Below are 13,482 nucleotides of genomic sequence, written 5' to 3'. Positions count from 1 at the left end.
AATTTGCTATGGTCGAACACATCTTTACCTGAATGTGAATAAAAGAAAAGGGAATTTGTTAATTTGCTATGGTCGAACAAATCTTGACCTGAATGTGAATAAAAGAAAAGGGAATTTGTTAATTTGCTATGGTCGAACATATCTTTACCTGAATGTGAATAAAAGAAAAGGGAATTTGTTAATTTGCTATGGTCGAACATATCTTTACCTGAATGTGAATAAAAGAAAAGGGAATTTGTTAATTCGCTATGGTCGAACAAATCCTTACCTGCATATAAATAAAAGAAAAGCAACATTTCTATTAGGGCCATGAACATGTTTAATGATAAAGTTAATATTCGTTGGATACCAATTTTCATTGATTTCGTGGGAACTGGTGAACCACGAATTTATAAATTTTCAAAGGGAATGTTTGCAGATACTGCCAAAACCACGAAATTCAATATCCATGAAAATGCATGTTTTCTTCAATCCACGAAAATTGATACCCACGTAAATAAATTAATCCACAGTAAGATTAATATGTGACAAATATTCATCAAATTATTATGATGTAAGCAATTACAAGTGATCTTTAACCCTTCAACAGTGGGCAGTTATGGTATGGGTCTACTGCATAGTCAGATGAAAACGGCTTCGAAATTAAAATGTCTTTTGAGAGGTGAAGTTTTAAAATAAGTTAGGCTAGAAAATTGTCAATTGATTATAATTAATAGTTTATTCCTTGCGAACACGGAATAAATGTCGTTATATAACGGAATTAAGGTTTTGTTTTTTTTTTTTTCTTGTTTAATATCAAATTATTCTGTGTAAAAAAGAACTCACGGTTTGTTCTGCACTTGATGCACAAACACACTGCGACTATAAACAATACACATCCAGCCATGATCGTTGAAAGTAAAACTATTCCAATACTATCATCATCTATAAAAATGGTAACGTATGTTAAATAAATCAAGACATACCCAGGATATTTGAGATAATACATTTTTAAGCAAATAGCGTTTTACAGATATTTTTGTTTCCAGATTATGAAAAGTTTTAAAAGTTAATAAAAGAAAAACATTTCATAATGGCCTCTATTTAAGAACCTTTTTGGAAATTGTTATTTAAGTCTACATACACGCAGATAATAATGTCTGTTATATGGTCGGGTTGTTGTCTCTTTGACACATTCCCCATTTCCATTCTCAATTTTATAGATAATACAAAATTCAATCCTGGTATCTATGATGAGTTTATTCGCATTTAATTAAGATCCTTTTGCTGTGTGTTTGTTTTTTCTAAACTAGGTAGAGTAATAACTTATAGGGGAAGGTTAGGAACTCAAAAAATATGTTTGACCCTACCGCATTTTTTCGCCTGTCCCAAGTCAGGATCCTCTGTCATTTCTAAGTCTTTTATGATTTTGATTTTGTTTAATAATACGACTGAACTAGTACACGTTTTTATGTAAGGGTCGATTCTCTTTTCTGCTCTATGATAGGATAGTCTCTGGCTTACTAAATTATAATCCTGGTACTGTTGAGAATTATTTACACATTCCCTATTTAGAACATACTCAACCCTTCTCGTCCAATGAAAAGTCATTTTTTTGTCCTCTAATTTTCATAGTACATGGTTTTCCATGCACTATGAAATGATATACAGGAATGACTTTTCATTGTCAGTTATTTATAAAAGGGAACTATTAAAAGCTGCACTAACGAAGTGTACAATCCCTTAAGGCATTTTCCTTGAGAAAATGGCCTACTGATTAAAGACGAAAGAGCAAAAATTGAAATAAATCATTTGGAATTTTTAAAATACACATATATAAAATACACCAAAAAAATGGTAAGGATAAATAAAATGATCTTTGTTTAATTTATATACTTTACAATTGAGGGAATTATTTTCTTTTTATTTAAAAAAAAAATGCCAGGCTGCTGATATATAAAGCAAAGTATTGTTTTTGGAGAAACACAATACATTTAAATTTATCAATAAAAAGTAAGCACTTAATGTTGAATGGTCTGAATTCAAATATTCATACAGTGAGTTTTATATTAAAAAAACCCAAATTTCAAAAAGGGGATAACATTGTGTTGCTTTTTAAGATAACAATATATATATATAAGTATTAAATTTTACCTGCAGCAGAAGAATAACAATTTATCCTTCACAAACTATGTCAGTGCTACTTCATTTCGTCCATTGAAATGATCATTACCTATGTTTTATATTGAGTTCATTAAAAAGTGAACTCTAATTTAGGTTTGAATACTACAATGGGAAAGTATAGTTTTGTAAGGTCACTCGAAAGTGTGAATATGTTCTAAATTGGTCATACAATACTTGGTCATGTTTTATGAAGATTTAAGCTATCGGCTTCGCCTTGGGCTTAAATCTTCATAAAACATGACCAAATATTGTCTAACATATAATTATAAAAAAAAGTATGATATTCCTTGATTTATATCCTTTACAATTGATAAGTTAATGAAAATTTCAAGAAACTCTTCATTGGTCATAATATGTTCAAGGTTAGATAACTCTTGTTTTTTCAAGCTATGTTTTCTACATACCAGCTGCTGGAACAAATTCTGTTATTTCAGTGGCATTCACGCCTTCATCTGAAACCCAATTCAACATTATGATTATAATACCAATATACAGTTAATCTCATAAATCCATGCAAGAACAAGACTTAAAAACATGCAAACCAAATTTTAGATGTGATAACTTTAGTTTATTTCTTTAAACATGTTATTTAAATTTGTGTGTGCGTTTATATACTAGTATATACATGCACACACACATATTTAATGGACCTGTTTAAAGAAATAGCTTAAGTGTTTGAATACTAGTATTTTGAAATATGGTTCATCAGAAGGAGTTATTTTACTGTTAAGGAGTAATAAATAAAGAAAAAGACATTGGTGGCCGACGGTTTAGGTAATCGAACTACTGTATCATTAGCAGGTGGTTAGTCTTCCAAATAAACCGATATAAATGATCATTTGCTAAAAACTATTATTCATTGAACGAGATGAAAATGTGTGCTAATATGCTGTATGTTATTTTTTTCATCTGATTAGTCCTGCAATTAACAAGTTAGACTACCATATATAAACACGAAATATTTTTTATCATAAATTTATCAAAAATTCGATTGACGTATTTTGACCAAGAGTTACTTCCATTTTGTCACCATGTTGAAGGACAAAGTCATCAAACTCCTTCATAGTTCAGATAATTTCACTTGTATTACTGATTGCTAAACTTGGGTCTTTCTGTACATGTTTTCTTTCTTTTATCGTTGCTTAATTCACCACTAGTATCTTTTTTAAAAGGCTTGTATGTATCTCATGTTACAATTTTGGTACTAAATTAAGGGAAATAACCCGTACTATATTACGCCATTCAAAACCTATTTTTAGAATTAATAAGTTGCTAGCAGAATAAAAAGTTCATTTTGTAAATAAAGAAAACAGTTAGTATACCGTTGTTCGCAAGTCATAAAATCGATTAAGAGAAAACAAATTCGGGTTACAAACTAAAACGGAGCGAAACACATCAACAATAAGAGGAAAACAACGACACACCAGAAACACTGAAGTGCAATTGAAATAAACAACAAGCAATGCAACGAACACATTTTATGAAAAAATAATAGGTTGAACCTGGTTTTGAGGTTACCCAAACCTGGCACTTTCATTGCAATGTAAAATAAAGAAAAAAATGACAGGAATACATTACAAAAGATGTGAGAACATTCAGCACAGATAAATACACAAATACACAACACAATTGTACACTTCGACATGCTAACCACAGAATAAAAACAAACACGTAAAACACATACAACAAGAATGTGTCCATAGTATACGGATGCCCCATCCGCACTATCATTTTCTATGTTCAGTGGACCATGAAAATGGGGGAGAATCTCTAATTTGGCATACAATTTGAAAGATCATATCATAAGGAACGTGTGTACTAAGTTACTAGATAATTTGACCTCAACTTCATCAAAAACTACCTCGGTCAAAATTTTTAACCTGAAGCGGGACAAACGGACGGACGAACCGACGAACGGACAGACTGACGAACGGACGAACGGACGGACTAACGGACTAACGGACGTACAGACAAAAAAACATAAAGCCCATAAATGGGGCATAAAAAATGCACCACAAAAACATAAAACATACCATAGCATTTCCTGAACGGAAAATCTGTGACCTGAATATTTGTGTCATTACAGGTGGCACCGATCACTTTGCTTTTTGTCTGATTCAACCACTTGACAAATGGATGAAGACTGCATTCACAAACCAAAAAGTTATTGTTTATTGTCCTGTAAATGTTACATCAATACATCAAAAATAAAGCAAAATTCAAAACGGAATATAATTTATGAAATGGCTAAATCACAAGCTGTATTGACAACGATGTGTGATCAAGAATGTAATGCTTACAATAACACCCTAAAAAAATCGAATCATTTCCAGTTCAAATTGTGCTGTAGACTACAAAATAAATTACTAACTACAATATCGTTTTGACAGGACGTTCCTAAAAGCATTCAAATATATTGTTTCGTTCTCAACATTTTCACAATTAAACAAAATATTTATTTTCAAAGTTTATTATTTCTTGTTTCTTAAGAACTTTTGTTATTTTGATGTTTCGGTAAAATTTTCCGGGCCCAATAACCATATCCCTCTTTGATTCAAATTGCACTCAATATAGAAATCATCACAATATTACAAACCACGATATGTAAATCTCATTTTTTTCTAATTTATTAAAAAAAAATCTTACTTTTCATTTCAATTTACAAACATCCAAAATGATATTAATAAAAAGCATGAAAAACAAACAAAAATGGGCAACAACTCTTATATGGAGATCATATTTGGTTTTTGGTTATTCAATTGTGAACTTTTCACGGTTATGATTGTAAGTGCACTAAACAAATACTATTTTCCAAAGTTTATTGCCGATAGCTGCATAGACAGTTAGAGCATCCCCCTGTGATATGAAAATAAGGAGATGCGGTTATATTGTCAGTAAGGCAAGTATTTACCACGGCCTTAAGGGATGTAGATGTAATCAAATATTACTTTTATTCTAGCATCATCTGTTATTTCATTTAAACCTTCAATTTTTACACACATAATCAAGAAAATATAAAAATATCTTTTTACAATTTTGTTATATATAAAGTTTTTTGAAAAACATACGAGTATGTTATGAGAAATAATGTAAAACATAACAAGTGAAACTGCGAGCTACTGCTCCCTGATGATACTCTCGCCACAAGTGGATAATATTAATAGTGTAAAAATATGCAAGTGTTTGGTAAACAGGAAGTTGTCGAGTGATGAATCTGAAAACGCATCACACGGTATAGCTGACTTATATAAATCCTGAAACCAAATTTCAGAAATCCTTGTTTTGTAGTTCCTGAGAAAAATGTGACGAAAATTTCAACTTGGCAATCATGTGTAAAATCATACAAGTGTTCGGTAAACAGGAAGTTGTCAAGTGATCAATCTGAAAACGCATCACACGATATAGCTGACTTATATAAACCCTGAAACCAAATTTCAGAAATCCTTGTATTGTAGTTCCAGAGAAAAATGCGACGACAAATATTCATGGGACGGACGGACTGACTGACGGACTGACGGAAGGACAGACAGAGGTAAAACCGTATACCCTCCCCCTTTTTTAAAGCGGGGGTATAATTATTCAAATACGTACAACACCTCTAGGTTAGTCAGAGGCTGGAAAGTGTTACCGCCAAATGTCGTCAGTTGATTGGTATGCAAATGCCTGAAAAAAATAACTTAAATAAACCAAAATTGTCCAAACAAATAATAATACAAATGATAAAGAAAGATCTTTCAAACACACACTAACATAAAGGATAATTATCACATAATTAGAAGAAATGCCGTAAATTTTATAAGTATAAAAAACTGAATACTAGTAGATATTTTCATGTCTGAGGAATTTAGCGGATAAATAAAATTAATATCCTGACCAGGTTTTACAATATATAATGAGAACTGAGGTATGAATTAAATATCGGAAATGTAGTTAGAAACTAATTTGATAAAAGTCTATAGGCAGTAAATTTTATAACATAGAAGAGGTGGTAATTTCTATAATTAACGTTTGAGGAATTCAAAAGAAAGTAAAATTTATAAATTCAGAGAAACTGATATAAATATATATATGATTTGAAATATGTTTAACTATTCAAAACTTACAAAAATCGTAGTGATTGCAGAGACAGAAAGGTATTCTCTTCTAAAGTCGCTAACTTATTGCCAGTCAAACGTCTAAAATACAGTATAAGTATATATATATGTTTAAATATATTAAATCTATAGGTTTTATTTAGAACACCCCCTTCATATAGGTAGTTTAACTGTATATCGCTACACTAAATTCTACAATAGCAGTACACTATCAGTCAAGTCCTCGGCCTTAATCGGAAAATAAACCGAAAAAATTGCAATTTTGTGTTTGACTATTTATTTGTATATAGAAAATAAATTATTTATAACATTATCCAAAATGTTTAAACAAATAACAAAATCCTGATGCGATATTTCAACTTAGCAATGCAAAGGGAGATAACTCTTATAGCAGGTTTTTTTTTATACTCGAATGATAGTGAATTATTATTTTCTTTACTTGTCGCAAGAACACAACAATACACCTTATCGCTATTTATCCGCCATTGCTGGATTTCACACAGGTTCCCGTAAAATGTTGACGTCATAAAACAAAATATTTGACGCCACAATGTAAACGTTATTGTTGTTGACGTCAAAAGTTCAAGCGGCAGGGTCAGCCGGGAATAGCGATAAGGTGTATTAAGCCTTATAAGTGACAAAATCATATTAAGAAAAACTAAACATTATTTTAGCCGTTGCTGAACCATAATAATAATAAGCCAACAATGACGGTGGTCATGATATTTTATATTTGTCTGGTCGCTATTCAAAAAATAATTGCAGAGGACAGGGGAGAATAATTTGGAATAGGCTTTATCAATATTTTGACATGAGCGTCACTGATAAGTCTAATGTAGACGAAACGCGCGTCTGGCGTACTAAATTACAATCCTGGTACCTTTGATAACTATAGCATATTTATAAATAGATTTCTGTTTGAATACTATCACATACAGATTTTCATAAAAGTTGCAGTGTTTGTTTCATCAAAATTTTTGAAAGTTCACATAGAAATATATGTTTGTTCTCAGAAATTCATTTGGAATCTAATATATATTTCAATTTTCCATAATATCCAAGAAAAAAAATATTATCATTTTGCTTTTCAAAGCTTGTGAATTTAAAAAAAAATATACTTACTTTCTTCCAAAACAGATTGGATAATTTTCACCAACAAAGACTCCTTTATTTAAGAAATGTTACTCGTATACCAAACATTAAACTAGCTGATTTAAATTAATGCGAAATAACTAAATATTATAGCATACTTGAATACATACAAGATTTCTAATTTTTCCATATTTGAGAATGCATCTTCGTCTATTGTTTCCAACCTATTGTCGAAAAAATACCTGGAAATATACAAATTTAAGCAACAAAGCAACTAACATTAAACTTGGGATTCTCAAATATTTTAGCCTCGAAGAGACATTGTCGAAATGCTCATCTGGTGCATAAAAATTGGTACCGTTTATGTTATTACAGTTGAAACAATGGTAAATTCTAATTCAATAATGTTGTGTAAATGGTTTAAGGACAGTGTACCGTGACATATATTTATCAAAATACAGTATTACAATTTGAATGCCTTATGTTGACACATGGCTTTGTACTTAAATCCTTAGTTAACGTCTTGAATGCACTTAGTATTTGATTCGAAATTGTATCAAAAGAAGTTCTATGTTGCCAGATCCTCGAATAGTCAGGCAGTGCAATTTCTGTTTCAATAAGGTCAAAGACCAAAAAGATATTTATCTGGCGCCTCAATGAGGAAATGATACGAATAAACATATTTTTTTCAACAGAACCCAAGAAATTCCTTATCAAATCAAATCCGAGGGAAACACAACAAGTATAATAGGAAAGCAGCGAGACAACAACAACACTACTAAACTGCAACAAAAACAAACGCCAACTGACATGATTTTTGAAAACACCTCGAACAGCTGACGAAATATTCACATCGTCAAATCTTTAGTAGTGTTAACATAAAGAATTAAATTAAAAGTATCATTTTCAATCTAAGAATTAGTTTCATCCACCTTTTACATGTTTTATCAACATTCCTGCAGCGCCCGCATATGGCGTATATATCTACCCGCTTACACGATATTACAAAGCTTTCATTTCCTACCATGACTTCCATGATAATAGATTTCTTCCTACTAGGAATATATTGAACCAAGAGTTAGAATTGGTGATTTTGAAGTCATATCTTTGAAAAGTTGACGAACACCATCACAAGTTGGTTGACCGTTTTAAAATATTAGATTCACAGATATGGACGGAATTAATACACTTGTCGTAACATCAAGTCCTCCTCCATAGAATGTGACCAGAACAGCTCATCACAAGTCCTCCTCCATAGAATGTGACCAGAACAGCTCATCATCGGGTTTGTACTTGCATCAAGAAAACGCTGGTTTCAACATGTGTAGCAATTTCTACTTACTCCTCCGGAGCACTTGAGATCAATCCTTATTTTTAAGTTCCATGTTGCTCAGTCTTTATGTTTTCATTTTTTGTCTTTGTGTTCTCAGTTTGTATATCCCTTTTATATTTTTTGTCTCTATTTTAATAAGATGAGAAAAAGTTCTAACAATTGAAACATTAAAACGTTTCTTAAACATGCCCAACCCCACCATATTTTGTACGATTGTTAATAAGACAACTAAACACCAAAGTTCCAATACAATTATAGGTAATCATATTAACAAGGAGAATTCAATTGACAGAACTAACGATATAAATTATAATAAAACAATTTACGAAAAACTAATATGCCAGTTATGAACTAAAGACAACCATTGACCTACAGTTTTACGACAGACCATACAGAATGTCGTGGTGTATTACATGTTTGCCTAAGTTGACATACAAACTTATGACAAACCATACAGAATGTCGTGGTGTTTTACATGTTTGCCTAAGTTAACATACTATTAACTTACAGAGTTTTCAAATTGACAAGGTATGTAAATGTAGGGGTCTCAATTGATGTTAACTTGTTGTTTTCTATTCGCCTGAAAAAAATAACAAAGTTTACAAATGGTTTGATGCATGATGTTTTTTTTCTATTCACAGATTTTATAATAAAGGATTGTGACAAGAAATTCAAATCAATAAGAACAACAAAATAAATTACATAAGATAAACAACCGGTCGTGGTTCTATTTACAGACACTGAGATGTGACAAGGAGACAACAATTTTAAACATGTTGATGTTCTGATATTAGTTTTAATAACTGTTGACAACGAATTTGTGACCTTTGTTAGACGCGTTTTTTCAATGATCCATTGGCATTCCGATGTGAACGAACAGTGCTCAACAGCCTTATCTATAGCAAACCAATTTACGAGAAACAAATATGAAATACATGAATAAAAATGACAATCGCAGCAGGCGCCTGATTTTTTTTATCAGATATATTTAACTACCTTATTTTCAAACATTATAACCTAAGTTGCTGATGTTGAATTACATTGTAGTATAGGCCGATTAATAAATCTTTAATCACTTACTGGTAAAAAAACAACATAAAAAAGGGAAAAAATATTGAAAAAAAACGTTATTTTGGACAATACATGATAATTTAGCATATTAGTACATTGTCGGACATTTTCATTTTCAAAACGAAAAGTCCCTAACCAAATCAAAATTGATTACAATTATCATACAGTGTTCATGAATACACAGTTATGTAGATACAGTACCTTGGTATTTCCTTTTGTGGAACTTGTAGGAGGTCATTGAACAGTTCACTTCCAAGTTTAATATCTAAATAAAAGCATCAGTAGTATACCGATGTTCAAAATCATAAATCTGTGCCACAAACTCAAACCGAGGAAACACACCAACATGATCAACTATAAGTGGAAAACATGGGAACAACAGGAACACGAAAACTCAATACTTACAGGATTTTTAATTTGACTAAACTCTCAAAAGATCTCTTGTGAATTGATGTAATAAGATTGTTCTCCAACCGCCTGTAAAAAAATCAACAAATCTTACTTTATTTTACCTAAATTATTAGTAAGTCATTGGATTAGAACTTTCATTGACCGCGTGTATTTTTATTGCGGCGCTTTGTGTCTTTGTTTTAAGTTGTTTGTGTGTCTCGTATCGATCATATGTGTTATGCTAATTACAACTGGATTTTACAGGTTTTTTCCTGTGTTGTGCTGTTAGTTCCGTTGTTCCTGATTAGGAGAGGGTCGAGCGCTCACAAAGTCTTTTAGTATGTGCCTGTAAATACAGTTATCGCCTTGTCAATCATATATATAATATCGTATCTCATTTACCACTAGTTTCGGTGGAGTTTGTGTTACTCAGTCTTTGGTTTTACTATGTTATTGCTTTTCTATTAGTCTTTTCGAATTAGTATTGTCAGTTAGTTTTCGAATTATACGATCTTATAAGTTTGAACGTCCGTTTGTTATCCTTCGCTTTACTTTGTTATCGATCGTGGAATATATGACAATTACAGATTACAGATTACAGAATTATTGTTCTATTATACAAAGAAAGGAACAATATTATGTTATCTGGCTTATTCAATTACACACGTTGAATATAATATTATAACAAGTAAATTCACTTCAATACTAAGCTCCAAGGGAAATTTAAAACGAAAAGTCCCTAATCAAATGGCAAAATCAAAAGCTAAAACACATCAAGCGAATGGACATCAACTGTTATATTCCTGACATGAATTGGTACAGGCATTTTCTAAAGAAGAAAATAGTACATTAAATAGTTATCAAAAGTACCAGGATTATAATTTAATACGCCAGACGCGCGTTTCGTCTACATAAGACTCATCAGTGACGCTCAGATCAAAATAGTTAAAAAGCCAAATAAATACGAAGTTGAAGAGCATTGAGGATCCAAAATAGGTTTCATAGCTAGCTGAACCTCTCACTTGTATGGCAGTTGATGTATAACAAATTATGTTCCCATATTTTGACTATTTTATTGATTGTGACTGTTTATTTAACGCATCATGTAAATGTAACGGAATTTGATGAGACTGTTATTAAAGTGAGAGGGTTAGCGCTATAGAACCAGGTTTAATCCAACATTTTCTACATTTGAAAATGCCTGTACCAAGTCAGGAATATGACAGTTCTTGTCCATTCGTTTTTGATGCGTTTTGTTTTTTGATTTTGCCATGTGATTATGGACTTTCCAAATTGATTTTCCTCTGAGTTCAGTATTTTTGTGATTTTACTTTGTACTACTACAAAACTTACAGTGTTTCCAGATTAACACAATTCTTGAAGGCAAACTGGTCAATGACTGTCAATCTGTTACCATTCAAACAGCTGTAATTGGATAAATATCATTAAAGGCAACAATACATTCGTTGGACTACTTAGACTACTTGACTATCGAGGCAACTTTTGTAAGTTAGTTAGCACTTTAACCAAGGTAACAATTTAAACTCATGTTATCGTTAGTACCTCAGAAGGATCGAGACCGGATGAGTTGATAGGATAAATGTTTCCAGCTATGCATGGATACAATAACAATCATCAATTTTTTTATTTAAATAAGATTGATTGACTGATTGATCGTTGGTGTTTAAAGCTACTCTTAAGCGCCACTTTATTTTATAACGGTCATTTTTTACGGGTAAATGAAGAGGCAGTATGCGGAGAAAACCACCGACCTTCGATTGGAAAATCGACAATCCTAGTAATTTCAGATTGAAGTCGATTGCACCCGCATGATCAGAGTTCGAACTCATAACGTAAGTGTTGAATATCTAGTGATTGCAGTAATATAATAGATATAGGAAGATGTGGTAATATAACTTGGTTTACAAGCTAGCTTAATGTCACATTGATGAGCAAAACAGCCAGATACAATATGCTAATTTGATAATCATTAGCATTTGGCCGCCATAAAAAAAATCCCTAGCTAATTGTACACAGCATAGACTTGATGTTAATGTTAATATGAAAGTATTAGATACATACAGTACTTGCAATGCTGTACAATTTTGAAGGCCACTGGTTGAAGTAAGAAAGTTGTTATCGAACCGTCTACAACAGAAAAATCTATAGATGTGCATGTATTGGTTTAGTTAATTCCTTAACTGTATAATTCGCAAAATTTATCCAATATGAATTTAACATTACAAAATAAGAGCTCAACAAAAACTAAATGTATATTGGACATGTTTGATCATGATAAATTGTAATGTTGACTAATATATTTGACTATGAAAGTGCTTGTCCATTCGTTTTTTATGCGTTTTGTTGTTTGATTTTGCCATGTGATTATGGATTTTCCGAATTTATTTTCCTCTAAGTTCAGTATTTTTGTAATTTCACATTTTTTATAAGTCTCCATGTGTGTCTTTGTTTTTCGTGTTTTCCGTGTCAAACTTCTGATTTTTTTCTCTCTCGTAATTATTCAAATGATCACAAATTTGTCATATATTTTGCCACAAAAATATTTCAGCGTTTCACAAAAGCTTGGATAATTTACATCATATATATATATATATATACTCGTGATTATAAATAACTATTGGCTACTTATCGCAAAAGATATCTAGCGTCCCAATATTGCAAGATGTCTTGATTCAATTGTTGGTATTGTCTTAATTGTTTGTGGAGAATATCGGTCGGTGTTTAATATATTTTTTTCTTAATGTTGGCTACACTATTTTAATTGTGTTTTGTACAAAATTAATCTGCCGTGACTGAGGCATTTATACAGAATCAGGAGGACTTCTCAAAGAAATTGTATTTTCATCAGAATTAACAATCAAATTTCAATGAAATGTATTTGTAGAGAATCTTGTCCGATTACCAGAATAACAATTGCTTTTAAAAACATAACACATCATTACGCAAAAGAAACTATTAAAAAGTAAAATAACAAAAACAAACTTCGAGGATAATTCTAAACGGAAATCTAAGTCCCTAAGCAAATGGCAAAATTAAAAGCTCAAATACATCAAACAAATGGCTAACATCTGAAATATTACTGACTCGGTACAGATTAATTAGACAATATTACAATGTTAACCACAATAGTATTATCAACCTAGTCAGCTCTTGTGTGTTGATATGGATTATCATTGATATGGTTATAATTTGAAATTAACTGTTTAAAAAACCCATTGAATTTAAAAACAAATATTTTTATTTTCTACCACAGGAGTGGACTACCTTAGCTGTATTCGGAAACCCTTTGAAAATTTGGGTCTTCAAGTACTATCAATT

The 13,482-nt window shown here is 31.3% G+C and overlaps 1 protein-coding gene across 1 annotated transcript in view; it reads right to left on the bottom strand.

Annotated features, from left to right (window-relative positions):
- The window catches only part of LOC134718264 (carboxypeptidase N subunit 2-like), a 33,401-nt gene that overhangs the window by 1,877 nt on the left and 18,042 nt on the right, over positions 1–13,482 (bottom strand). Inside the window, exons 9-18 of the mRNA XM_063580757.1 lie at positions 12,226–12,291; positions 11,497–11,568; positions 10,159–10,230; positions 9,191–9,262; positions 7,520–7,591; positions 6,267–6,338; positions 5,755–5,826; positions 4,197–4,342; positions 2,568–2,615; positions 826–924 (exon numbers count right to left, since the gene is read on the bottom strand). Of these exons, the coding sequence (XP_063436827.1) occupies positions 826–924; positions 2,568–2,615; positions 4,197–4,342; positions 5,755–5,826; positions 6,267–6,338; positions 7,520–7,591; positions 9,191–9,262; positions 10,159–10,230; positions 11,497–11,568; positions 12,226–12,291 (791 nt within the window). The remainder of the gene's footprint in view (positions 1–825; positions 925–2,567; positions 2,616–4,196; positions 4,343–5,754; positions 5,827–6,266; positions 6,339–7,519; positions 7,592–9,190; positions 9,263–10,158; positions 10,231–11,496; positions 11,569–12,225; positions 12,292–13,482) is intronic.

The sequence above is a fragment of the Mytilus trossulus genome, chromosome 5 (genome assembly GCF_036588685.1).
Source record: "Mytilus trossulus isolate FHL-02 chromosome 5, PNRI_Mtr1.1.1.hap1, whole genome shotgun sequence".
NCBI classification, from domain to species: domain Eukaryota; kingdom Metazoa; phylum Mollusca; class Bivalvia; order Mytilida; family Mytilidae; genus Mytilus; species Mytilus trossulus.
This window is presented reverse-complemented; position numbering and strand designations above follow the sequence as displayed.